Source organism: Cydia pomonella, chromosome 7, assembly GCF_033807575.1.
Source record: "Cydia pomonella isolate Wapato2018A chromosome 7, ilCydPomo1, whole genome shotgun sequence".
NCBI classification, from domain to species: domain Eukaryota; kingdom Metazoa; phylum Arthropoda; class Insecta; order Lepidoptera; family Tortricidae; genus Cydia; species Cydia pomonella.
Genome location: NC_084709.1, coordinates 13,081,305 through 13,106,772, shown reverse-complemented (window position 1 = coordinate 13,106,772; position 25,468 = coordinate 13,081,305). Strand labels below are relative to the sequence as shown.

Genomic DNA, 25,468 nt, shown 5'->3' with positions numbered 1-25,468 from the left:
GACTCTATGCATGTGTGCACGCACTCACAAAAAGGTACATCAAAAATATGCTTGGAGTATTGGGAAGTTAGCCTTTTTTCCTCTATAGATTATTATAGGTACTTTTTAGGGTTCCGTAGCCAAATGGCAAAAAACGGAACCCTTATAGATTCGTCATGTCCGTCTGTCTGTCCGATTATGTCACCGCCACTTTTTTCCGAAACTATAAGAACTATACTGTTCAAACTTGGTAAGTAGATGTATTCTATGAACCGCATTAGGATGTTTATACAAAAATAGAAAAAAAAACAATAAATTTTGGGGTTCCCCATACTTAGAACTGAAACTCAAAAAATCTTTTTCATCAAACCCATACGTGTGGGATATCTAGGGATAGGTCTTCAAAAATGATATTTAGGTTTCTAATATCATTTTTTTCTAAACTGAATAGTTTGCGCGAGAGACACTTCCAAAGTGAAAAAATGTGTGCCCCCCCCCCCCCCCTGTAACTTCTAAAATAACAGAATGAAAAATCTAAAAAAAATATATGATATACATTGTCATGCAAACTTCCACCGAAAATTGGTTTGAACGAGATCTAGTAAGTAGTTTTTTTTTTAATACGTCATAAAATTAAAAAAAAAAATTTTTTTCATCAAACCCATACGTGTGGGGTATCTATGGATAGGTCTTCAAAAATGATATTTAGGTTTCTAATATCATTTTTTTCTAAACTGAATAGTTTGCGCGAGAGACACTTCCAAAGTGAAAAAAATTGTAACTTCCCCCCTGTAACTTCTAAAATAACAGAATGAAAAATCTAAAAAAAATATACGATATACATTACCATGCAAACTTCCACCGAAAATTGGTTTGAACGAGATCTAGTAAGTAGTTTTTTTAATAAGTCATAAAATAAAAATAATTTTTTTTTTCATCAAACGGTCAACGTGTGGGATGTCTACGGATAGGTCTTCAAAAATGATATTGAGGTTTCTAACATCATTTTTTTCTAAACTGAATAATTTGCGCGAGAGACACTTCCAAAGTGGTAAAATGTGTGTCCAAAGTGGTAAAATGTTGAACAAGATCTAGTAAGTAATTTTTTTTTTATACGTCATAAATGGTACGGAACCCTTCATGCGCGAGTCCGACTCGCACTTGGCCGCTTTTGTTGCTAACTGTCGCCGGGCATTACATACACCCGTTCTTGCAAATTCGGGCGATAGAGGTAGATAACTAAATTGTCGTTTTTGAATATACGCGATAGGCCCTCAGGCTCGAAGGAGTAAATACGGTTTTAAGTTTTAATACATAAAATTTTAAATATATGTAAATGCGTGTGTCCTGACTGGCTGACTGATTGATTTATCAATGCAGATCCGAAAGTACAAAACCTAGAAAGTTGAAAACACACCAGGTTACATTTATACAGTGTTAGCTATTTTGAGAAATTCAACCCCTAAGGGGCTTAAAAAGGGGATGAAAGTTTATTATGGGGATCAATTTTATTTTAATTTTTAAGTTAAGAACTTGAAATTTCGTGTAAAGGTATTATATTAAAATAGAAAAAAAGTAATTTAAACGTTTTTGGAAATTATTCCTCTAAGGGGGTTAAAAAAGGAATGAAAATTTGTACGGATTTGTAATCATCAATTTGTATGGAGATGGGTGTTCGTGTACAATTCCATAATCTATCCAGGTAAAATACAACTTAATTATCTTTAAGGACGTAAATCTAAAACACTAACTTCCTTATTTAATTAACCCCTTGACTTCCACGATGTCAGCACGAAAATCCACGTTGCATCAGAAAATTACCCAAAATCTAATTCTGAATAATTAATTTCGAATTCCTAAAAGAAGAATAAGATTTGTCTATGGTTAATCAGTGTAAGCAATATACTTTTAATAAATAAAAACAAGGTTAGTTGGGTAAAGGTTGTCTGGAAGAGACCGCTTTTTAGCGATAAGACTGACTGTTGTTACCTGGATCTACTTTCTTTTAAAATTTATTTGTAGTTTTACATGTATGTAAAATGTATAATTGTTGGTGTCTAAAGAATATTTACTTACTCACTTACTTAATTGAAAGATAACCTAACAAACCTAAATGCTGATAATTGATATAAATTGTTATCAACACTCATATTATTAAAAAAATCAAAAGTAACATTGTAGATCTTACCAGAATGGAGAGCCTTGGTGCACAAAATAATGATCTCATGTTGTTGCGAACCTCAGTCATGAGGAAACGAGGAGGAAGAAGAAGAAGAAGAATATCTCTTACCTCTTCACAATTATAATCACTGAATTTAGGTGAAATTTGGTATGGAGATAGTTTGAGTCCCGGGAAAGGACAAACAATAGTTTTAATCATACTTAAGGGGGTGAAATTAGGGTATAGAAGTCATTTTTATGCATACAAAGTTGTGGGCAGAAGTTAGTAGTTATTACTGCTAATAATGAAGTACTTAAAAAAAACTTATAACAAACATGTCAAAATTTAAGTATTCAACTCATGCAAAAATTGTAACATTAAACCAGTTTGACTGACTTATGTATGTGTATAAATAAAACTAAATAAAAAGTTACAGTCAAAGTGTATATGCTTGTTAAAGAAAAAAATATTAGAATTCTATAAGAATTGTTATCACAACTCATTCTAACTATTACACAATCAATAATATTAATAATTTATATTCATGTTTCAACATAAATTCTCTGAATATTTTGATGAAATAAAAAAACCCTATGCAGAACCCTGACTCACTTAGCTTTTATCTTTCAAGGTCATAGCTTCACCTGATTGTAAGAAACTTCTCTGTGGATAACATATGAATGTATGACATCAATCAATCTCAAGCACAACACACATTTCACTTGGATGCATCAAACAACTTTCCCCTAGATGATTGTTAACAAGCGCCACTTTGTTTTTGTCATATTTGATGAAAGCAAACATGTTTTCAACCATATCACTTTTAACATACTACCAAGCAGTAGAGATTGACAAATATTAGCATATTTTTATCAATCACTTACTAAACATTCATATGGCACAACTCACACATTTAAAAGTGCTTTGAACTAGTTGTAATCAAAAAGGTTTTTAAACCGTTTTAAAAAATATAAATAAATAAAAATTATAGGACATTATTACACAAATTGACTAAGTTCCACAGTAAGCTCAATAAGGCTTGTGTTGAAGGTACTTAGACAACAATATATATAATATATAAATACTTAAATACATAGAAAACACCCATGACTCAGAAACAAATATCCATGCTCATCACACGAATAAATGCCCTTACCAGGATTTGAACCCGGGACCATCAGCTTTGTAGGCAGGGTCACTACCGACTAGGCCAAACCGGTCATCAAAGTGATAAAAGCATCCTTTATTGCAGTCCTATATCCAAATGATAACAAATAAAAGCAAGCTCACACTGCCTTAGATTACTCCACTCCAGCACAATGGTAGGACAAACATGAATCCTCTTATTCCAGACCTAACCAGATTGGCAGCCTGTTAAGAACTAATCAAAACAACACAAGCAATCAAATTACCTAATTTTCATTTTATTTCATAGTCGCTTGTTATATGAGCTCACTTCTGTACAATGCCACAACTGTTATCACTCAACAAACAATGTATCACATTCACTGAAAGAAATGCAATTTTGGCATAGATTTCACTTTAAATGCAGATCGTAACGTAAATGACGAGAGGCGATCGACCGCGCCGAGTGGAATGTGGTGGTGTACTAGTCGGCATGTAAACAATGATCGAGTGTCGGCGGCGATGCCCCTCCCGGCGGTGACGCGGCGACCAGCCCGCGCGCCCCGCACAGTCGGCGGTGTCACATGCTCGCTGATGCCGCTCTGCCAGCTTTGTGTGCGTCAGCCGAGCCTCCCGCACTACGCGCGAAGGTCCACGAAGTGCCCTCCGTGCGACCGATCGCGGTCCGCGCTCCGTGCGTCAAACAAATCCGCATGCCATGATACTCAGAAATAGATTTACATGAATGAAAAGCATTCAATCTGACGTACCTGCCCCAGTCTCGTGATTCACGGTGGCCGTCGAGTTTTCTCTTGGTAGAAAAGAGTTTTTTGAACAATGCCATTTCGTCATATGCAACTTTCATACATCACGGTGTCATCGTGACTCGATGCACCTGACATCTTGCATATCAAATAACTTGATTTACGGAAACATAATGGATTAATATTATCTTTTTTGTAACACTTTCGCAAAGTAAATAAAATAATCTGACAGATCACGTGCGAAAGTCATATGATTAACCATAGACAAAGTAGTTTCATTTTACAGAAAGGTCAAGGTCAGAAAAGATATTTCACAAGTCCGCGGGTTATTGCCGCGTTTTTTGATGAGCTGAATCATTTGAAATGAATTGTGTTCAATCGTATATTTATTGTTACGCTCGATTGCTTATTCACTGTGCCAATACGGGCCTGAATGAGGCATAGACTATAGAAGGATCTTCATTTTGAGCAGTTTTTTTACTGATGTTGAACAGCGGCCGTCGCGAAATGTCACTGTCAAATGGAAATGACAATTCCTGCGAAATAAACAGCAATCAATAGTATGGTTTTACTTAATTTGTTGTTTATCAATATATTACCGCTAAACTAGCAATTTTATGAGATGTTCTACCATTGGGACTGAAAATACAATGCCACCGCTAACCGATGTTCTGCAAAAACTCGATGACTTCAAGGTAAATATTTCAATAACTGAGATTCAAGAGCTAAGTTTAGCTTGTAGGGCAACGTTGAAAGATTTACTTCATGATACGAAAGCAATAGAAAAGTCAGATGTTATACAAATTCAAGCCATACTTGACTACATGCATGAGCAAATAAACATCGGAAATTGGAGAGATGTAAAGCCATTCTTACGACGAACTATAACAATAGCCTCTTATTTAAAGCTCCTCGCACACATCAAGCTCTCAGATGCACTCACAGAAAATGTACTTAGAGACTCCTTAAAAATAATAGATCATGGAATAATTTTTGGGTGTCCATTGGAGAAGGAACCAAAGTTACTTCATAACTGTGCATCTTATCTAAATGAAATCTTTGCACAATCACATACTATCAAACCTATTCAATTACCAAGTAGTCCAAAAACTTCAGTAAAAGAATATAATGCCACTCCATTAGAGATATTAGACCGCCCAAGCATGGAACATTTTTTAACAAACTATATCTTAGCAGAGAAGCCTGTTATTTTAGTCAACTGCATAAGTCATTGGCCCGCATTGAAAAAATGGCAAGATCAAACCTACCTGATAAAGCTAGCTGGGTTGAGAACAGTCGCAATAGAAATTGGTAGAGAATACACAGAAACTGATTGGACACAAAAACTCATGACAGTTGAAGAATTTATAAATAATCACATATATAATTCAAATGGGAGTACAGGTTATTTAGCTCAGTATCAACTCTTTGATCAAGTTCCAGAGCTTAAAAATGATATAACAGAACCAGAATACTGTTGTTTTTCTGATGACAATGATCCCGTGGATATTATGGCATGGTACGGCCCTAAAGGAACTGTGTCTCCTCTTCACCATGATCCTAAAAGAAACCTGTTGGCCCAAGTTGTGGGTGAAAAGCAGATCTTTTTATTTTCACCTGAAGATTCAGAATTCTTGTACCCTCATGAACATGAATTACTCAGTAATACAGCAAGAGTAGATCCTAGAAAGCCTAATTTGGAAAGTTATCCTAAATACAAAGATGCTAAGCCCTATTATTGCATATTGCGACCTGGGCAGTTATTGTATATTCCACCTAAGTGGTGGCATTTTGTGGAGTCACTATCTGTAAGTTTTTCAGTTAGCTTTTGGTGGACATAACTTTATCAATGCCTAACATGCTTAGTTCTGTATTAAATAATCTTAGCAGTTTACCCAAAACCTGCAGTGTTATTATATACAGTAAGTTATAATCTTTATCTTAACCCATTCATGGCCAAGATCAGTCAAGCATACACAATACACCGGGCCACCATACAAACCGTTTTTAGCTTAAACATATGACTCAGCTTATTAGCCAGTTGGACAACATTATGCAACATTTTTACTAACCAACTTTTTGTGCCTATCAAAAAAAGATGTAGGAATGAACATTTTTATATTTTACATATTTAACTTGCTGTGTTTGTTTTTGTTTTATGGGTCAAATCTCGGAAGTTCAATTTGACCCATTTCACTTGGTTACCCCTCACACAAAACATAATATTTTTTTTAAAACTTGTAAATTTTTGTCACACACTTATGATAATTTGATAATACAATATTAGTTAGTGGTGACTATTTCAACTGCCTTGTTATTATTGAAATGAGAAAAAAAAAAATGAATGTTAACATCATTGTTAGTAGATAATTGCCTAAGATATAATACAATGATCACCAAATATTACGACATAAATCCTCGTTGCCTTACCCCTCACACAAAACAAAATATTATTATACTACTGGTTGGTAAATTTTGCAAGCCATCACCCAAACAGTAATCGGTTGTAAACTGGTAAAATATCAAACAGCTTCAATACGAAATAAGCTTTAAAACCAGCCAATAAAGCTTATTTTAGCTTGCTTAAACATTTCTAGTTTTTACAAGTAGCGCCAGGCCACGATGACTCATACCCTGAGCCATGACAATAACTTCTAAAATATACATATTTTTGGTATCTTTCATTATTCTTTCATCATTTGATTCTTTGAAATATGGATTTTTCAGTTTGCTTGCAACGCGTATGTATCTAGTATTTCAGTATATTTACTATATTGCACTCATAGTAAACCAAAATTGAATTCTCTGGGCTCTATTTTCATTAAAAAAACGCATTTATAATTTTTTATCGTAATATACCTTATAGAAATGGTTGTTAACTTAGTGGATACGTACTTTATTACGTCAAGTTACGTTTCGTTTATGTTTAAATCAGAATTTATTCATGACTCACATGTGAGTCGCTGGCCCTGCGGAACTGTTTGAGCATGACCCATAAGCTGAGTCGCTGGCCCTGAATGGGTTAATGATGTGAACATTGTTGTTTGCATAGGTATATGGCTAACAGAAATAATCCATTCACCAAATTAAATACGCAAGTTAAAAAGTCAATATTTTAATATAAAATGATTATTAACAAAACAGTGTTTATTTATATTCATTGTTCAAAGCACGGCCAATCAACATTCTTCTGACTTCCGAAGTCCCAGCACCAATTTCATAAAGCTTGGCGTCCCTTAGAATTCTTCCAGTAGGGTAATCATTAATGTACCCATTGCCACCTGCACAATAAATTTGTTCATATAGTTATTGGCTTTAAAAATTATCTGTAATATAAACTAAATAAATAATAGTACGTCAAAGGTGCCTACATGCTGAAATAGGTAACGTAAAGTTTTGCATAAACATTCATCCCTCATTGCAAGCTCAGCCATATAGGCAGATAATAGATCTTACGATTTTACAATAAGGTTCGAACTTATACAGTATCTGAATGGCGTCTAGCGCAACTTCCGTGGCTTTATCCGCGCAGTAGAGGATGACCCCAGCACAATCCTTTCTGTTCTCGTGACCCTCCTTGCAAGCTCAGTTGTACATGCAGTATTAACTGCCTGTACTCTATCTTACGTCTATGCAATAAGATTTAAACTTAACCCATTATCTGGATAGCGTCTAGCGCAACTTGCGTGTCCTCCGCGCAGTAGAGGATGATGACACCAGCGCAGTCCTTGCTATTCGCGTGGCCTTCTTTGCAAGCTCAGTTATACAGGCAGATAATTGATCTTATGGGTTTGCAATAAAGTTCATTCAGGTTCTTACCCAGTATTTGTATGGCGTCTAGAGCAACTTGTGTGGCCTTCTCTGCACAATAGAGGATGACCCCCGCACAGTCCTTGCTGTTCACGTGGCCTTCGTCGCAGGCCCGCGCCACGTTGTACAGGTAGCTGCGGCACGCGCTTAGTGTTGTGTACATGTCGGCCATTTTGCCCTGAAACATATTGTGTTTGTTAATGGTCCGTCGCCCGTGTCAGAAAACAAGAAAAGAAGAATGGTTGTCTGATCAATCTATGTCTAATTCTGGCATGTATTGATTGTCAGATTCACTCTCTCGGAGTCTCGTCTTGCTATTGTTGGTGATAGAAAGTTGTTATCGTTAAAATAAAACTTAGCTGTCACAAATGTGGTCGCAAATGCCGGTCCCGCATTGGCTTACCTATACAGCCACGAGAGACGTTATCCCTCACATACAAACGCTGCATAAAATCATCTGTCAAGATGTTAAAGGCCTTATGGTTACATCCATATTATGTATGGTGTCCTAAGACTCCCTAAGTGTGGTTAACGATGTCTTTAGTCAGAAGTTCTCAACCAGTGGCACACGCCTATCCGAGAAAGCCCCGAACGTAATAAATGTTTGAAAACTCTGCATTTACGCTTATGAATTTTACCTGCATCAACTGAAACTCGCCAATATTACGTCCGAACTGTTTCCTAGTGTGCGCGTACTCGAACGCCGTGTCAATAGCGGCCTGCATGAGCCCGACGGGGCCAGCGGCAAGCACTAAGCGCTCCAGGTCTAGACCAGACATGAGCACGTACACACCCTTGTTCAGCTCGCCGAGAATGTTCGAGGCAGGGACCTGTATAACATCTTTAGATTAGACGGTTTACTACCCAAAATTATTATTTCGAACTTAAATAGTTGGGCCCTGTTATAGGTACTACCGGTTGATCCGTTTGGTTTCCGATTTTATTTTAGTAGGCATGTTTTAGGCTATAGATGTAGGTGTCAAGAACGACACGCTTAAGTGGGAATGGGCTGGCTGCCGCATGCACCCGGAAAGGTGGGCCAAAATTATTACTGAGTGGGACCCACGGAACACAATAGATAGTGCAGCAGGCAGACCGAATAGGAAATGGCGGGACGACTTGGACGCATTCTACCTAAAATGGTGGGAAAATGCCAATGACAAGGCCGAGTGGAGAAAACTAGGGGAGGCCTTTGCACAGCAGTGGGACCCTACAGTAGGAAATTTTTTTTATAGGTTAAATTTCTTCTGAACTTTTGCGCCGTCGTTTGCCGTGTAAACTTTCAAATAGAAAGGCACCTAGACATTGTTTTAAGAAGGCTTTCGCCTTTCCATTTCACATGGTCTAATAATAGGCCATCGAAGTAGGTACTATCAGTTTTTACTGGCAGAATTTACTGAACAGTGTTCACCGCCGGTTAAATTTGTTGGGAAACATGTCAGGGACGAAAATTTTAAAAGATAGGTGGAACAGATCGTGAGGTAACAGGGGGCCTACCGCGAAAACCGAAATTCGCAAATTGCGGGGATCTTTCTCTTTTACTCTCACTAAGACGTAATTAGAGTGACAGAGAAAAATGTCCGCAATTGACGAACTTCGATTTTCGCGGTAATAGCCCAGAGGTTTTAAACGTGATGTAAATTAAAATTCACGACTAAATAAGTGTTGTATTAAGTAAGTCTCACCTTACAGTCTTCGAACACCAACTCGCATGTGTTAGAGCCACGCATTCCTAATTTATCCAATTTTTGGGCAGTGGTGAATCCGGGCAAGTCCTTTTCTATTAAAAATGCCGTTATGCCGTGCTGCGGCTTGGCTGTATTTGTGTCGGTCTTTGCATATACCTGGAAAAAGTTTGTAGATGAAGGAGACGATGCACTTGTTCTTCTTTCATGAAGGAAAGGAAAGTATGGAGACTAGCTTTCACTGTTGGGCCTCGATCTAGTGTAGCGACTGGCGCGGTGTCCATTTAAAAAAAATGCAAACGTATGCCAATCGGTCTCAGTGCACGCTACTGATGTGCCGTCAGAAAGTTTCCGAAATTTCCACATAGAAACATTTCGGAAACTTCTCATATTTATGTATGGAGATCGAAATTTTCCGGGTCCGAAATGAAAATTTCTTTTAGATATTTCCTGTGATTTTTTTCAATTCATCGCTGGACTCTCGCCACTGAGGCCGCAGGTACACGAACTGAACGACTTTTGCTTCAACACAGCATTACAATGGTTAGGTATTATAAATTCAACCTAATCCAGATATGCGCGCAAATAGTGGCCAAGTTTTAGGGGGTACAAAAGTAAGTTTTCCTCTGAAAATTGTTTATCGGGTTTTCTTCGCCTCAATAGATAGTTAATGTTACACGTTACCACTAAAACATCAGCATCCGGCCCATTTGTGATCCAGAACTTGTTTCCATTGAGCACGTAGTAGTCGCCCTTCTTGTCGGCTCGCAACTTCATGGACACGACGTCGCTGCCGGCTCCGGGCTCCGACATGGCCAGGGCGCCAATGTGTTCACCTGAGCACAGCTGAAAATGTAGATATTAGGCGTAAGTACTAAGGTAAGAATTGCAAATGGCAGTCTCCATGCAATGTTGCCTTCACCATCATCCTTGAAATGGAGGTCTCAGTAAAATAAGCTCTTCGTTCTGTTTTTATATAGTATTAATGTTCAGTTTTTAAGGCTCGACTACACAGGCTGCGCGACGCCAGCAGGACTGTTGATGCTTAGCTGGAAAACCCATTCGCGAATGCGCATGAGCTTTGGAGCCAAGCATCAGTGGAATCACGCACTCAATCCTATAGGGAAAAATAATAAAAGGCCCAATAAATAGACCAGGGCAGCTGTTAACCTCTTGAACGCCAGACAGCGAAGGAATTTGCCATGCCCCGGACGCAGGCGATCACGATTATTTAAACGAAATTGAACTTTACGGAGTCGCGCGTTAGTCCCTATTGCATTGGCGAAACTGTCGGCTGTAGCCGTCGTTGGCGTTCTTGGCAAGTATTTCAGATGTTAAAACAGGTAACACTTGTATACGGGCTTCTCGTTATTGGTCACCGCGTAGGTACTCACTTTGGGCAAATATTTGCTTTTCTGCTCATGTGTGCCATTTCTGTTGATTTGGTTGACGCACAGGTTGGAATGGGCTCCATATGACAGCGCGATGCCGCCTGCAGCTCTGTAATAATATTAACAGATTTATAAGCACAGGTCAACATTATACCTAGGTTACCTGTATTATTTATGGTGCTGGAATTACCTCGAAATCTCTTCCATAATAACGCAGTGGTCGGAATATTTCCCACCGGTGCCGCCATAATCAGGACTGGCCGTTATTCCTGAAAAGTAAAAGGTTTTCTGATTATTTACCTAGGTACGTAAGTCTGCTCAAAATCGAGAATAGAACAACTATGTGGGCCCTAGCCCGCAGTTTTCCGTACGAGTATATGTCCCGTGGGATGCTTTTGGGCACATTTACACTTTGGGACATATTTACCTACAATATGATATGTACCTAACCACTCTTATATCTAATCCGTTATGTTATGGCCACACCACAGTAGTTAGTATCTCGGGGTTAACTTTTCTAAATATTAAGTCACAAACAACGCGACAAGGATTAGCAAGGCAAACCGTAAGCTTATTTAGTTTAAGAAAGTATAGGGACTATATACGAAAATAAATATGTGTTTATCTATATACGTATATACATAATAATATCGTCACCTTGGCTTGGAGCTACGTCGATCTGTGTATGATTCTCCCCAAATATTAATATTGATATTTGATATTTGTTTTGTTTTATTTATATTTACCTAAAACGCCTAAATTGCCTAGTTTTTTCCAAAATTCTCTCAGTTCTGTGAAAGAGTTAGTCTTGTCAATTTCAGCTGCTTTTGGTGCTAATTCCTTTTGGGCGAAGTCGAAGATCGCTTGTCGCAGCTACAACAATAAATTAAATAAATAAAAGTAAAGTAGGTATAGACTGTCCAAAAAAATAAAGTTTATAAATGCCTATTGCAATTAATGTCGTAGTAAGTAGGTAAGTACTTACCTAACTTCATTGCATAAAAGAAAAACTTAATGTAGGTACAACCGGCGAAGTACTCTGGTAAAGGCCCTCTTGATTTTTCAAAAACTAATGAGAAAGTTGCATTTTTCCCACATATGGGACAAAGTATTTAAATGCAAATTTTGGGCTGTTTCCTTATGTTTTGTCGTGATGACTATAGCCCAAGGCCTGTGCTCAGCAGTGGGACGTATAAAGGCTGAATTATTACGATTATTATTCCTTAAAATAAATAAAATAGAATAGAGTAGAACTCACTTTTAGAATTAAGTAAATGATGATTTTGAATGATATTTTTTATCATTCAAAATCATCATTTTTAGGGTTCCGTAGCCAAATGGCATAAAACGGAACCCTTATAGTTTCGCCATGTCCGTCTGTCTGTCTGTCTGTCTGTCTGTCTGTCTGTCTGTCTGTCTGTCCGAGGCTTTGCTCCGTGGTCGTTAGTGCTAGAAAGCTGAAATTTGGCATGGATATATAAATCAATAAAGCCGACAAAGTCGTACAATAAAATCTAAAAATTTAATTTTTTTTAGGGTACCTCCCCTACACGTAAAGTGGGGGTGAATTTTTTTTTTCGCTTCAGCCCTAGAGTGTGGGGTATCGTTGGAAAGGTCTTTCAAAACTAATAGGGGTTTTCAAGAAACATTTTTTGATAAAGTGAATATATTCGGAGATAATCGCTCCGGAAGAAAAAAAAAAATGTGTCCCCCCCCCTCTAACTTTTGAACCATAGGTCCAAAAAATATGAAAAAAATCGTGGAAGTAGAGCTTAAGAAAGACATTAAATGAAAACTATAGCGGACATGATCAGTTTAGCTGTTTTTGAGTTATCGCAAAAAGTTTTCCCTTCATAGTAAAAAGACTTACTTTAATTAGGTACTGATTATGCAAATTTGCCTATTTGTTTAACTCGGGTGAAAGGTACCGTTTCATCCCTTGGTTAACAATTTACTATACTTTAAGCTCCAGTTTAGCTTATTGTGAAGGAAGAGTAACTACGGAACCCTACACTGAGCGTGGCCCGACATGCTCTTGGCCGGTTTTTTTGACTACGTTCGTTTGTATTTGATTTGGTTTGATTTTTTGGTATTTCATAGTTAGTATTTTCCGCACACCAACGTGTGGTGATTTTTTTTGTGTTGCTACGCTCGTGGTTCAATTTTGCAATCTTTCGCTTGCACGGGTATCAATATAGGTAACAGCATTGTAAAACAAATAGGTAGGTACTCAATCTAAAATACCTATATAAATCTATAAGCATCAGCAGCTAAACAAAAACGGTTACACGATAAGCTATTTGCATACCTTTGAGTAGTGAAGCCAATACTTTAGGATGGAATGTTTAACTTTATTTTAACTGTCACTGGTGTAATCTATGTCATTTATTAGGGTTCCGTAGCCAAATGGCATAAAACGGAACCCTTATAGTTTCGCCATGTCCGTCTGTCTGTCTGTCTGTCTGTCTGTCTGTCTGTCTGTCTGTCTGTCTGTCTGTCTGTCCGAGGCTTTGCTCCGTGGTCGTTAGTGCTAGAAAGCTGAAATTTGGCATGGATATATAAATCAATAAAGCCGACAAAGTCGTACAATAAAATCTAAAAATTTTTTTTTTTTTAGGGTACCTCCCTTACACGTAAAGTGGGGGTGAATTTTTTTTTTCGCTTCAACCCTACAGTGTGGGGTATAGTTGGAAAGGTCTTTCAAAACTAATAGGGGTTTTCAAGAAACACTTTTTGATAAAGTGAATATATTCGGAGATAATCGCTCCGAAAGAAAAAAAAAATGTGTCCCCCCCCCTCTAACTTTTGAACCATAGGTCCAAAAAATATGAAAAAAATCGTGGAAGTAGAGCTTAAGAAAGACATTAAATGAAAACTATAGCGGACATGATCAGTTTAGCTGTTTTTGAGTTATCGCAAAATGTTTTCCCTTCATAGTAAAAAGACTTACTTTAATTAGGTACTGATTATGCAAATTTGCCTATTTGTTTAACTCGGGTGAAAGGTACCATTTACTACACTTTAAGCTCCACGCAGTTTAGCTTATTGTGACGGAAGAGTAACTACGGAACCCTACACTGAGCGTGGCCCGACATGCTCTTGGCCGGTTATTTTTAAATGTAATATGCCTAAGCAATGATGACGCACAATGTTTGTTTTACAGATATTGCTGTTAGTTTTCAAGTAGGGTAGGTACCTAAGTATTCGTTCGTAACTATGTAATACATATCAGCCTTTGGATTTATATCTTCTAGTGTAAACTGTATTTAGTCTGTACGGGTTTTGAAAAAGTCTTAGTGTTGTACGTACTTCATCTACCGGCTGCCAATAGGTACAAAGTTATAAACTTAATGTATTACGAACAATGTCTCTTAATGAATATTAGATTTACAATCATTCTTATTTACATACCTGCTGCTGTTCACTAGATAATCCAAACACATGTTCATCAATAGGATAGTGCGACATGCATCTTATACTAGTTTTACCAGCACATTGACTCAAAACACGTTTCACACACACCAGCGCAGCCATCACTACGTCCGTACTTTATCAAAACTGGGTCCGCACTGAATCGAACCAGAGTTATTGACCTTGGTATTGGTAAACAAGTGTCTTATCTATTGTGCTTGTAAGTTTGATAATGGCTTGGCAATGAGGTGATGTTATTATGGTAATTATTTCGTATTGTTATTATGGTAAACATAGACGAGTTGAGAAATAAAGTGATCTTCATCCAGATCCTCCGATATAAAGAGATTTGTGTTAATTACACAAATTATGCTGGATATTATGTGTACGTCTGCTGTAGTAAAGGTTATGACACTTGTAGTAGTGATATAGGTTCATAACATATATCAAAAAATCTGAAATCAAGGAGCCATAAAAAATATCATGCTCGAAAGTCGCTGTTGTTCTAAAAAGTGTGCAGAAAATACAATTTCAGTCTCGGGCTATTGGCGCTCTCACTGCGTTGGAGCGCCAAAATATCTCGACAGAAATGGGTGCCTTTATCCTGTATCCCTCTTGGTTAACAACTAACGTAATAGGTATAATCTACAACAAAGGTAACGATGGCGACTTTTACGGAGATGAGCAATCCTTATTAGGGTTCCGTAGCCAAATGGCAAAAAACGGAACCCTTATAGATTCGTCATGTCCGTCTGTCTGTCCGATTCTGTCACAGCCACTTTTTTCCGAAACTATAAGAGCTGTACTGTTCAAACTTAGTAAGTGGATGTATTCTATGAACCGCATTAAGATTTTCACACAAAAATAGAAAAAAAACAATAAATTTTGGGGGTTCCCCATACTTAGAACTAAAACTCAAAAAATCTTTTTTCATCAAACCCATACGTGTGGGGTATCTATGGATAGGTCTTCAAAAATGATATTGAGGTTTCTAATATCATTTTTTTCTAAAATGAATAGTTTGCGCGAGAGACACTTCCAAAGTGGTAAAATGTGTGTCCCCCCCCCCGTAACTTCTAAAATAACAGAATGAAAAATCTAAAAAAAATATATGATATACATTGCCATGTAAACTTCCACCGAAAATTGGTTTGAACGAGATCTAGTAAGTAGTTTTTTTTTAATACGTCATGAAATTAAAAAAAAATTTTTTTTTTCAACATACCCATACATGTGGGGTATCTATGGATAGGTCTTCAAAAATGATATTAAGGTTTCTAATATCATTTTTTTCTAAAATGAATAGTTTGCGCGAGAGACACTTCCAAAGTGGTAAAATGTGTGTCCCCCCCCCCCGTAACTTCTAAAATAACAGAATGAAAAATCTAAAAAAAATATATGATATACATTGCTATGTAAACTTCCACCGAAAATTGGTTTGAACGAGATCTAGTAAGTAGTTTTTTTTTAATACGTAATGAAATTAAAAAAAAATTTTTTTTTTCAACATACCCATACATGTGGGGTATCTATGGATAGGTCTTCAAAAATGATATTAAGGTTTCTAATATCATTTTTTTCTAAACTGAATAGTTTGCGCGAGAGAACCTCCCAAAGTAAAAAAAAGTGTGTCCCCCCCCTGTAACTTCTAAAATAACAGAATGAAAAATCTAAAAAAAATATATGATATACATTACGATGCAAACTTCTAACGAAAATTGTTTTGAACGAGATCTAGTGAGTAGTTTTTTTTAATACGTCATAAAATTTAAAAAAAAAATTTTTTCGTCAAACCCATACGTATGGGGTATCTATGGATAGGTCTTCAAAAATGATATTTAGGTTCCTAATATAATTTTTTTCTAAAGTGAATAGTTTGCGCGAGAGACACTACCAAAGTGGTAAAATGTGTGTCCAAAGTGGTAAAATGTTGAACGAGATCTATAGTTTAAGTAGTTTTTTTTAATACGTCATAAAGGAACCCTTCATGGGCGAGTCCGACTCGCACTTGGCCGCTTTTTTTATTCTTGTCTGTGGCAGTATAATATGTATAGTTCAGCAAACGGTGTTATCGGCTTATGATTTTTGTTGTTTTTAGCCGAAATGTAGATAATGGGGTGTATTTAATCGTTACTGATTTTATAATGATACTTACCAATACAAGTCTTTGATGATGTACTTGCTGATAGATAAGTTTTCAGAACCAAAATCGAGCGAATTATGTGTATATATATATAGTACATTGTGCAACGAGGGGGGTAAGTGAAATTTTGAAAGCATGGGTGGTAATTGCAATATTCTTACCCCCGGAGTTACACCCAATGTTTTTCGTCAGAAGTGAAAATGGATGTAGGTATCAGTGACTTGCATTGATGATTTGAAAATTAAAAAATGGGCACATTTATTCCATATATTTATTAGGTTTTAAAGCACCATATTAAATTACATTATTTAAACATCTTAATAATTTAACATCAACGTTCTGTCAAACAATAAAATAATCTTAATATAAAAACTAATAAAATACTCAAAATAATTTGATTGACTTTAAAATAGACTAAAAAAATAGTACTTTATGAGTACTTTAATACGTGTATCTATAGATACAAGTTATTTTTTATTACAATACTTGTATTTATAGATACAACTATTGTAATAAAAAATATGGCAGGCAGAAATAAATGTACAGCACAGTATTTTACTCCAATAAAAAGTCACTTTACGGAATGTAAAGAGTAGAAAACACTTTGTGAATACATTTTAATCGGAATGCACAGCACTTATGAAAAACAAACAACAAAAAACCACAACATTTATAATATTTAAGTACATAAAAAAAATAAGTATCTTGATTCATTCGGAAGAAATTGATTGGAATTATTAACTATATACCTAATGGCTCAAATCCATTCTAATATACATTATGCTTCGGTCAATAAAGAAAAATATATTTTAACAAATACCAAAATAAAATTTCAATTATTAAAATATTTTCAACCCTACAGTTGATTTTTCTAATCACGTAAGTTCATAGCTGTACTCCTTTCTACTTACATAACTAAATATTACCTATATTTGTAATTCCGACCTTCCGCCTATTTTTCTAAAGTCAGTAACACGTTATTTGAAATAACATACGCTAGATGGCAGACATTAAGGTCCATTTTCCGATAAATCCTTTTCTCAAGCACAGGAATTGAAGTAAGAGGTGCCAAAGAGCTTATATTCCTATCTATAATTGTCATTCCTATTAACTGCATTCATTAAAAAATCGTGCATTATGCTCTTTGAATGATAAGTTTTCTAATCATTCGTTGCATTATATACTTAGCCAATAAATCGTTAGCTGATTTGATAATGAGCTTAAGCTCATTTATTTGGTCAAAATTTCGATAGTTTTAAGGCTAATTAGATAGGGCGGAAGAAACTTAGTTTGTATCCATTTTAGCTTTGAGCGACTGATAATATTCGGCGAGGACTCTCCATGCCGATGGTGCCATGAAGCCTTTGGGTGGCTCCTTCCCAGCCTTTGCAAGACCTGTAGGAAAATATGTACATAGATTAATATAAGCTATACATAAGCCGCCAAGATATTTTTATGAAGTTCATGTCGCTACGTTAGTGGGTTGAGAAATAGTGGCCATGGAAACGTAAAACATTATATTTTTAGATATATAATACGTTTCAGATAAGCCTTCTCTAAGAAAAATAACTAACTAAAATGGAGGTCAGGTATTTTACGTACCTATTAATAAACAGTTGCACCTGTTGTATGCACGCACGTTTATTAAGCCCCACTATAGGTTAGCATAGCAGTAATCATTTGTTAAGAGGCTGTCAATACCTAAAGCGCGCACACTGTCTATTTGTATCGGAGTAAATGAAATAGCATGGTCGCATGTTACTGGGCCTGGGCAAGGGAATAATAAGAAAAATATTTAAATAAAAAAAAGTGGATTATTAGTGTAATATTTTACTCAACCACGGTTTAGATATAAATGTTTTGAAATTGTGATTTTAATTGCAGACCCATAAGTCAAAACAATAAAGACATAAAACCGTTTAATTGTGATTTTAAGACCAATCTTTGCAATTATTTTCTATCGAGCCGATTTCGTTCAATCGTGTATCGAGTACAACCACGGTCTTTGAAATATAATTAATATGAACATATATTTTTCTTACTTGACTAAAACAAATAGTCTTTCTTAAAAAACTGTTTAAGTAACATCAATTTCAAGGACATTGGGTGTTGACAGCCTCTTCAGGGAAATATGAAGGATTTTACCAAATCAAGAAACAATATTTTTTAGATTCATTTAGTCATATAAAATAGGAATAAAATAGCTTAACGAGAATTTTTAGGTAGCTTGATTTTATTAACTTTGGCAAATTACACCCAACGACAAAATTATGGAAACAACGTTTTTTTCTTTAATATCTATATTTTTAAAAATAAAATAAAAATAAAAATAAAAATCATTTATTTCGGACGACACAATCCATATTTTGTTAGTTCAAATATACTTAAATTACTATGTTAGTACCTAAACTAAGATGTTGGGAGGTCCAGTGCCTAATTAATGCACTGTCCCATCTCCCTGCCACGACGGCCAGGAGACTGTGGCGGCTGTCGCGCACCCTTCGGAGCGTCGCGGCGCAGCGCTTGCGCATCGTCGCGTGGAAACCGTCCACATGCGCGTCAGCGAACATGCCCGACGCACTGCAATATCGCGGCAGCCGCAACAGTACCCTGAACGCGTCATTGTACTGTACACGCATGGCATTCATAGAACGCTGCGTGTATCTCGTCCACAGGCTGCAGGCGTACAGCGAAGTACAATACGCTCGAAAAAGTGTTATTTTAACTTGCGCTGTACACCTGCTGAACCTACGGGCGACCATATTAGCCCTAATAGCTAATGCCCTACGCTCGCGTTCGATGTCCGCGTCGTCACGCATATCGTCGGTGACCAAGTACCCAAGATACTTAAAGGAATAAACCCTCCTCAGTTGTACGCCATTCAAGCGAATGGGTGGGACGTATGATGGGCACTTGCTCCCCGCCTTAAAAACCATGTACTCACTTTTCGCGACATTATATCGTAAGTTATGTTTTTGGGCATAAGACTCGCACTTCTCAATTAGTATTCTTATACCACCGATCGATGGGCTCAACAGTACCATGTCATCGGCATAACTTATATTATTAAAGCACACCCTATCTATATGACAACCAACATGAGTACTGCTGAGCTCACCGATCAGGGCATCCATATACAAATTGAACAGCTTGGGTGAGGTCAACCCCCCCTGCCTCACCCCGCACTCGAGTCCGTACTCGTCGGACATCACGTCACCCCAACGCACACTATTTCTCTGGCCAGAGTACCAACACCTAAATATGCGTGTGAGTTCTCGAGGAAATTGCACATCGTCAAGTTTTTTCCAAAGTAAATTGTAATTAACAAGATCGAAGGCTTTACTAAGGTCTAAAAAACACGCATAAATAGGTGTTTTCCTACGCGTATAGTACTCGACAGCCTGCTTCAAACAAATAATAGCACTTTCGGTAGATAAGCCTGCACGGAAGCCGAACTGCGCGTCGTGCAATTTTAAATACCTATCCAATTGTACGTTGAGCAGGCCGTCGAGCACCCTCGCTACAATTGTTGCCAGAGAAATAGGTCTATAGTTAGCACTATCCGAAATGTCACCCGTCTTATTTTTGACAATAGGTATTACAATCGTTTTTGTCATAAGCGGCGGTAGGTAAGAGTGACATATGCATAGGTTATAAAACATTGCTAGTACTCGAGGCAGGTGGGGACCGGCACACTGCAGGTGCTCGATGCTCAAGTGGTCGTGACCGGGAGATTTACCCCTTTTCATACCTTTTATTATTTGACTTACGTCGCTAATACTGAACCTGGTCTGTGACTCCCCGTCCAGTCCGCCAGCATCGAGCACCTGCTGCGGTTCGACCTCGCCGATGTCGGTGGAAGAGCACCTCACATTGAACTGTTCCATAAACACGTTAGCAATACACTTAGGATCCGAGATACCGTTAACGCTTACAGACAGACCAGGCCTAGACTCCATTCTTTTCGTGCTTTTCCAAAAGTTTTTAAAATCATTATTTTTATGGTGAGTGGCAAGTAAATCCATTTTTATCTGTTCTTGATGATTCTGGACCCACCTTAGTCTCGATTTAAATACCTTTCGACTGTGACACATAGCATCAAAAACAGATCCCCCCCTGGGCTTGCCGTACCAGACCCACTCCTCGAATCTAGCCCTCGCCTCTCTGTGCGCATCACTAACATGCTTATTCCATCCTATTACCTTCTTTTTAACACTGGCTAGACCACTCGTGACGGCCTTACTGCATGAAGAAGCTTCACATAGCGAGGATATTATTTTAAGGTACAAATTATCAAGTATCCTCCAATGTTCATAGTTATCCATACAGTATCCGTCATAGCAGTTGGAAAGCTCAGAAGGAAAATCAATAGTCTTTAATAGTTCGTTACATTTATTCATATAATTCTCTATTTCATAGGAAGTTCTCTCCCCCCAAACAACGTTCTTTTTATTCGAGATTACACTGTTTTCCTTATTATTATTACATATGTGCTTAGATTTAACCGCGTCAAGATTACATTTCATTACAATGGGATAATGATCTGAACAGTAAACATCATAGTCGATATACACATCTATAATAGTGTCCCACGCAGCTGTTGTGGTCACGCAATGATCTAACCATCGTTTCGACCCGTGTGTTTCACTTAAGTACGTATGCGCGCCCGAGTCTATGCCTAGTTTTACCGTATCGGCACAAATCCACCCCTGTTCCGCACAAAAACTAGACATCTCGTCCCAAAACAACTCACCCGGGTGCGCGTTGAAGTCACCTAATATATAAACATTTTCAACGCAATTTTCTTTTACAATAGCGTCTATTGCACTCATACACTGCACGAAATCAGGTAAGTTATCCACACCATTGATTGGCATGTATACGCAAAATATTATTATATGCTTATCGCCCGACGATATCTTAACCGCACTGATTCTAACATTGTCGCACTGGATAACCGTAGTCGATGGAAACAACTTCTTACGCCATAAAATAGCAGTCCCGCCGAACGGCCGGCCCCGCAGGATACCCGTAGACGTGTCAACTGCTGATGTTCCGGTACAGGCAAACTCGTCACTGATGCTGCTTAGATATCCGAGGTCATGAGGTAGAATCCAAGTCTCTTGTAAAGCTATAATATCAGCCGTGCTACACAATCGTTTTATATCATCAATTGACCGCTTAACACTTCGACAGTTAAAAGAGCAAAGGGTAACTTCATTTATTTTACTTATTCCCATTGACTGCTTTGTTGTTAGAACTCGTCGTAGCGTGCGTAGCAATAGTAGCGTCCACCGTAGCACTCACAGCCGCTTGGGAGGTAGATGCGTAATCATTGTTTTCGGTAGGTTTATAACTAGAAGTTATAAAACGGCGAAATATAACTCCGCTCGGCCACAACTTCTCGTCCAGAAACATATTCACTTTATTTTTGCACACGTAGAACTTATAAGCGTTGTGATTGCTGTTTTTATTTTTCATAACTATTTGATCAAGCGAGATGTTATCTTTGGTTTTTTCGCGTATATATTCCGTAATATCTGATTTCGAAGTATCCTTATGCACATTTGTAATCAAAATAGGAACTTTCGGTTCAGCAGCTCGAAACTTGCAGTTGTTATCCGCCTTGCCCATCTTTCCGATAAGGCGGTTCTTCGGGGCCTTAAATGACGGCTTTTTTACTGTACACCATTCTCCTTCGCTTGCTACACTTGCAAATGTCTTTTGTTGGTTGTTTCCCTCTACAGCAGGCAGATTCGTAGATTCCGTAGCTCCGATCACCTGGCTGGCCGCGCACGATAATTGTTTTAAACTAGATTTATGTTGTTTACTTTGCGGCTGCTCCGTTGAAATGACAGGCGACGGCGGTGAGGAGGGTGGCGGAGGGGGCCGCTGCACAGTATCGGGCGCATGCGCACACGCATTTTTAAAGTACACGGTAAATATTAAAACATCCTAAAATATTGTTAAAAAGATTTTAAAAAAAATCAGCAGAAAGTAACATAAATTATACCCTTTTAATTGCTTTACAAAATGTTGAATTGGCAATCATAGCCAGAATTGGAGTAATTTACTTTTGAAATGTTCTATATTATTATTTATAATATTTGTTTTTTAAATTGTCAATGAGTATTATAAATATCATCATTTTAAAAAATACACGTTTCTATTGAAATATAAGCTTGTTTCCATACTTTTGGCCGGGAAGGTATTTTAATTACAATCTTAAGAATTATGATTTTGGATCTCGATGGAGTTACGTTAGGCCAGTTTTTACTTATGTTACTATAGTTACCTCGCATCCGTGTGCCAGATATGAAGTCGAAGTCCTCCTTCCGCGTGGGATCGAAGAACGCCATTTTACCCACGGACGTGTCGTACGCCGCCACGCGGAACGGAATGATCTGCGCAGATTTTATTATATTATATTATAGGTCGCCATGTGGGGCGTATAAGGTAATTACAAATTGTTACTTAATATTGTTAAAAAAATGTTACAATTGCATTTAGTATGCACTGACTAGCTAGGCGGAGAATAATTATGATGCTAATGATAGATACTTGTATACGTAAAGCACATTCACATAATAACAATCTCTGAACATTAGAAGTAAGCGTAAGGCTAAAGTCACGGAAGTTATGCGGTAAAATTGTAAAGTTAACAATCAGTATCTGTCTCTCTATGTTTAAATACTGACTGTATCTTGACACGAGGCGGCAATGATGATAATGATCTGATGATGATTTAGCTAACGAAGAGAGCAACTACTCGCTGGCGGAGCTGACTACTCTTATGAATCGCTAATAGTGTAACGGCGGCTCAAGATGGAAGTAGATGGATAAGATGGACAAGACAAGACTGTTAAACGACACATGTAAAGAAATAGTGTCGTACCTCGAGATCATTAAGGCCGGGCGCCATCTTGAGCACCATGGCGCCGTAGCGCGCGTCGTACAGGTCGCCGCCGCCGGCCGGGTGCGGCAGCCCCGCCGGGTCCCGCCCCACGATGTAGTGGTTGGCGCCGGCGTTCATGCGGCACTTGGCGTGCCATTGCACCTAAGGAATATGATAGGGGATTAAACAGGTTTTTAGATTTTTCTTAAGTTATAAGTAAGAAAATTTATTCAATATTTTAGTTACCTTTTGGGTCTCTCAACGAAAAAGTAACACGAGTCACGATTTCATTGCGTTTTCCGAAATAACCCTTGTTTAAACGTAAAATAATAACACACTCGCGTTACTCCTGCCACGAAATGATCCTTTTACACTATCCTAAGGTAACATGCCTACTTAATATTAATGCTAAAGTAACTCTATCTGTTACCTCTTCACGCTTAAACAGCTGATCCGATTTAGATAACATTTGGTTTGGAAATTGTTTGAGCCCGGTATAGGACATTTTTTACCAAATGTCATCATCAGGGCTCGAACAAATCATGCCGATGACGTCAAGCCACTCATAGGATGATTTCAAATAGTATTTTTATTTTTCATAGGTGTTTCTCAGAGTGTTTCAACCGCTGACAGTCTCCTGTTTATGTCGAAGTTCCCCAAGATTGGTATACCATTTTTGGTTACGGTAAACTAGTACCTTTCTTATTTAAAATAAACAAAACTGACCCACCGTTCTTCTAGAACTTCATCATAAATGTGGGCAGGGGACTGTCAGCGGTTCAAACGCTGTGATAAACGCCCATGGAGTGAGCACTCTAAGTTTGGTTGTACCTCTATGCTTACAGTAACAAGTTCCGGGAGATTATTCAATCAAGACATCACCCTGTCACCTAAATTCCATGGAATTATTTACGGTTATTTTGTTAGTTAGTGCGACATGTCACACGGTGGTTTAAATACAAACATCACCTGTGTGCAAAATTACGTCACTTTTGCGTCATCCGCATGATTTGTTCGATCCCTCGTCATCATTATTCTACGCAGACAAAGTCGCGGAACGAAGCTTGTAAATAATAAAAAGTATATTTTTTAACCTTTTGAACGCCAAGAACACCTAAAGGCGACACCTTTATATGATCTAGCTAGTCGTGCCCACAGCGCCAAGGACAACTATAGGTGTTATGGCGAACGCTGTCAATGTAACCTCATACTTTCAAGTAAAGGTTTACATTAGCTCGCTTGTGCCCGGGATCTTGGCGCGTCAGTAACGTTTTTGTTTATGATGTAAAGCGTTCAAAAGGTTAAACGAATGGAAACAACTCCCTGTCAACGCATGCATTCGTAAACATCTAAAAGTTGTTCTGTACAAAAACACAGCGCGCAAGTGATATTATTTTTGGTTGTACCTCAGTTGGTCCAGCATACATCATAGGTGACGGGAAGATAGCCAGTATAGTGGACTGAGGGTCCAAAACGCCTTCACTAAGCACCGCCTTGTGCTGGTTTATCCGGGTTTCCAGCGGCACATCGTCGTCCTTTGTCCATCCACCTAGCAGCAATAAATAAAAAAACCGGTCAAGTGCGATTCCGTTCGACTCACGCACCGCAGATTCCGTACTTTCAATGATCTAATATAAAAATAAACACAAAAGGCTATTGACCTTTTTTTGAGAAGTACACTAAGCATAATTCTGAACAGCGCCATCTGTCGGTAAGTTGGCTAACTAATTTGCGCGACCCGTGTATATGTTGTTTTTTTGGGTAAGTCTTTATTATGTAGTAAAACGATTTCAATTTTTGATTTATTTGAAAGGTGTTTTAATGTCATCTCATAGAAATTTCAAGTATAAATGAGCATATCAAAAGCTCCCGCCGTAGCCCTCGAGCCGGGGGTTTGAAGGTCCCATTTTTCGGTTTTCCGATTATATCTCGGAAACTATGCGTGTTAGCGACATGGTCACTTATACAAATTGAAAGTTGGTTAAATTTGTTACAAGTTTTATTCAGACAAGTTTTTCGATATCTTGTATAGTTTTTGAGATATCCGCTCTTGAAAGTTTATTTCTCTCAGTTTTATCTTGATATCAGTGAAGCTGCTAGGCCG

General features: G+C 37.7%; 5 protein-coding genes across 8 annotated transcripts in view; 2 read left to right on the top strand and 3 right to left on the bottom strand.

Annotated features, from left to right (window-relative positions):
• LOC133519878 (folliculin-interacting protein 2) overlaps positions 1-4,347 on the bottom strand; it is a 38,265-nt gene extending 33,918 nt beyond the window's left edge. Inside the window, exon 1 of one of the 3 annotated variants that reach the window (XM_061854057.1) lies at positions 4,036-4,347. Coding sequence is in view for 2 of the 3 variants with exons in the window: in XM_061854055.1 (XP_061710039.1) it covers positions 4,036-4,130 (95 nt within the window). In the remaining variant the exon portion in view is untranslated. Of the gene's footprint in view, positions 1-3,552; positions 3,946-4,035 lie in introns of those variants that run through there. The other 2 variants (XM_061854055.1, XM_061854056.1) reach the window with 2 other exon arrangements.
• The window catches only part of LOC133519888 (27 kDa glycoprotein-like), a 186,545-nt gene that overhangs the window by 1,002 nt on the left and 160,075 nt on the right, over positions 1-25,468 (top strand). The window lies entirely within an intron of this gene.
• Positions 4,565-5,930, top strand: LOC133519885 (bifunctional peptidase and arginyl-hydroxylase JMJD5). Its single transcript, XM_061854069.1, has one exon. The coding sequence runs from the start codon at positions 4,647-4,649 to the stop codon at positions 5,868-5,870; it is 1,224 nt and encodes a 407-aa protein (XP_061710053.1). The 5' UTR covers positions 4,565-4,646; the 3' UTR covers positions 5,871-5,930.
• Positions 7,129-14,498, bottom strand: LOC133519884 (isovaleryl-CoA dehydrogenase, mitochondrial). Its single transcript, XM_061854068.1, has 9 exons — positions 14,327-14,498; positions 11,662-11,788; positions 11,106-11,184; positions 10,919-11,024; positions 10,209-10,370; positions 9,525-9,683; positions 8,478-8,669; positions 7,849-8,017; positions 7,129-7,310 (listed from the first exon to the last, which is right to left on the bottom strand). The coding sequence occupies exons 1-9, from the start codon at positions 14,447-14,449 to the stop codon at positions 7,177-7,179; spliced, it is 1,251 nt and encodes a 416-aa protein (XP_061710052.1). The 5' UTR covers positions 14,450-14,498; the 3' UTR covers positions 7,129-7,176.
• LOC133519879 (bifunctional 3'-phosphoadenosine 5'-phosphosulfate synthase) overlaps positions 17,363-25,468 on the bottom strand; it is a 42,426-nt gene continuing 34,320 nt past the window's right edge. For both annotated transcript variants that reach the window (XM_061854059.1, XM_061854058.1), the window contains exons 11-14: positions 24,771-24,913; positions 23,365-23,526; positions 22,765-22,873; positions 17,363-17,864 (exon numbers count right to left, since the gene is read on the bottom strand). In XM_061854059.1, coding sequence (XP_061710043.1) covers positions 17,755-17,864; positions 22,765-22,873; positions 23,365-23,526; positions 24,771-24,913 — 524 coding nt within the window. In that variant the 3' untranslated portion in view covers positions 17,363-17,754. The remainder of the gene's footprint in view (positions 17,865-22,764; positions 22,874-23,364; positions 23,527-24,770; positions 24,914-25,468) is intronic.

Coding starts and splice junctions, on each gene's coding strand:
- LOC133519884 (XM_061854068.1), bottom strand. CDS start 14,449: ATGGCTGCGCTGGTGTGTGTGAAACGTGTTTTGAGTCAATGTGCTGGT. Junction 9,684..10,208: donor CGGATGCTGATGTTTTAGTG/GTAACGTGTAAC, acceptor AACTTTTTCCAG/GTATATGCAAAGACCGACAC. Junction 7,311..7,848: donor AGACGCCATACAAATACTGG/GTAAGAACCTGA, acceptor TTTATTGTGCAG/GTGGCAATGGGTACATTAAT.
- LOC133519885 (XM_061854069.1), top strand. CDS start 4,647: ATGAGATGTTCTACCATTGGGACTGAAAATACAATGCCACCGCTAACC.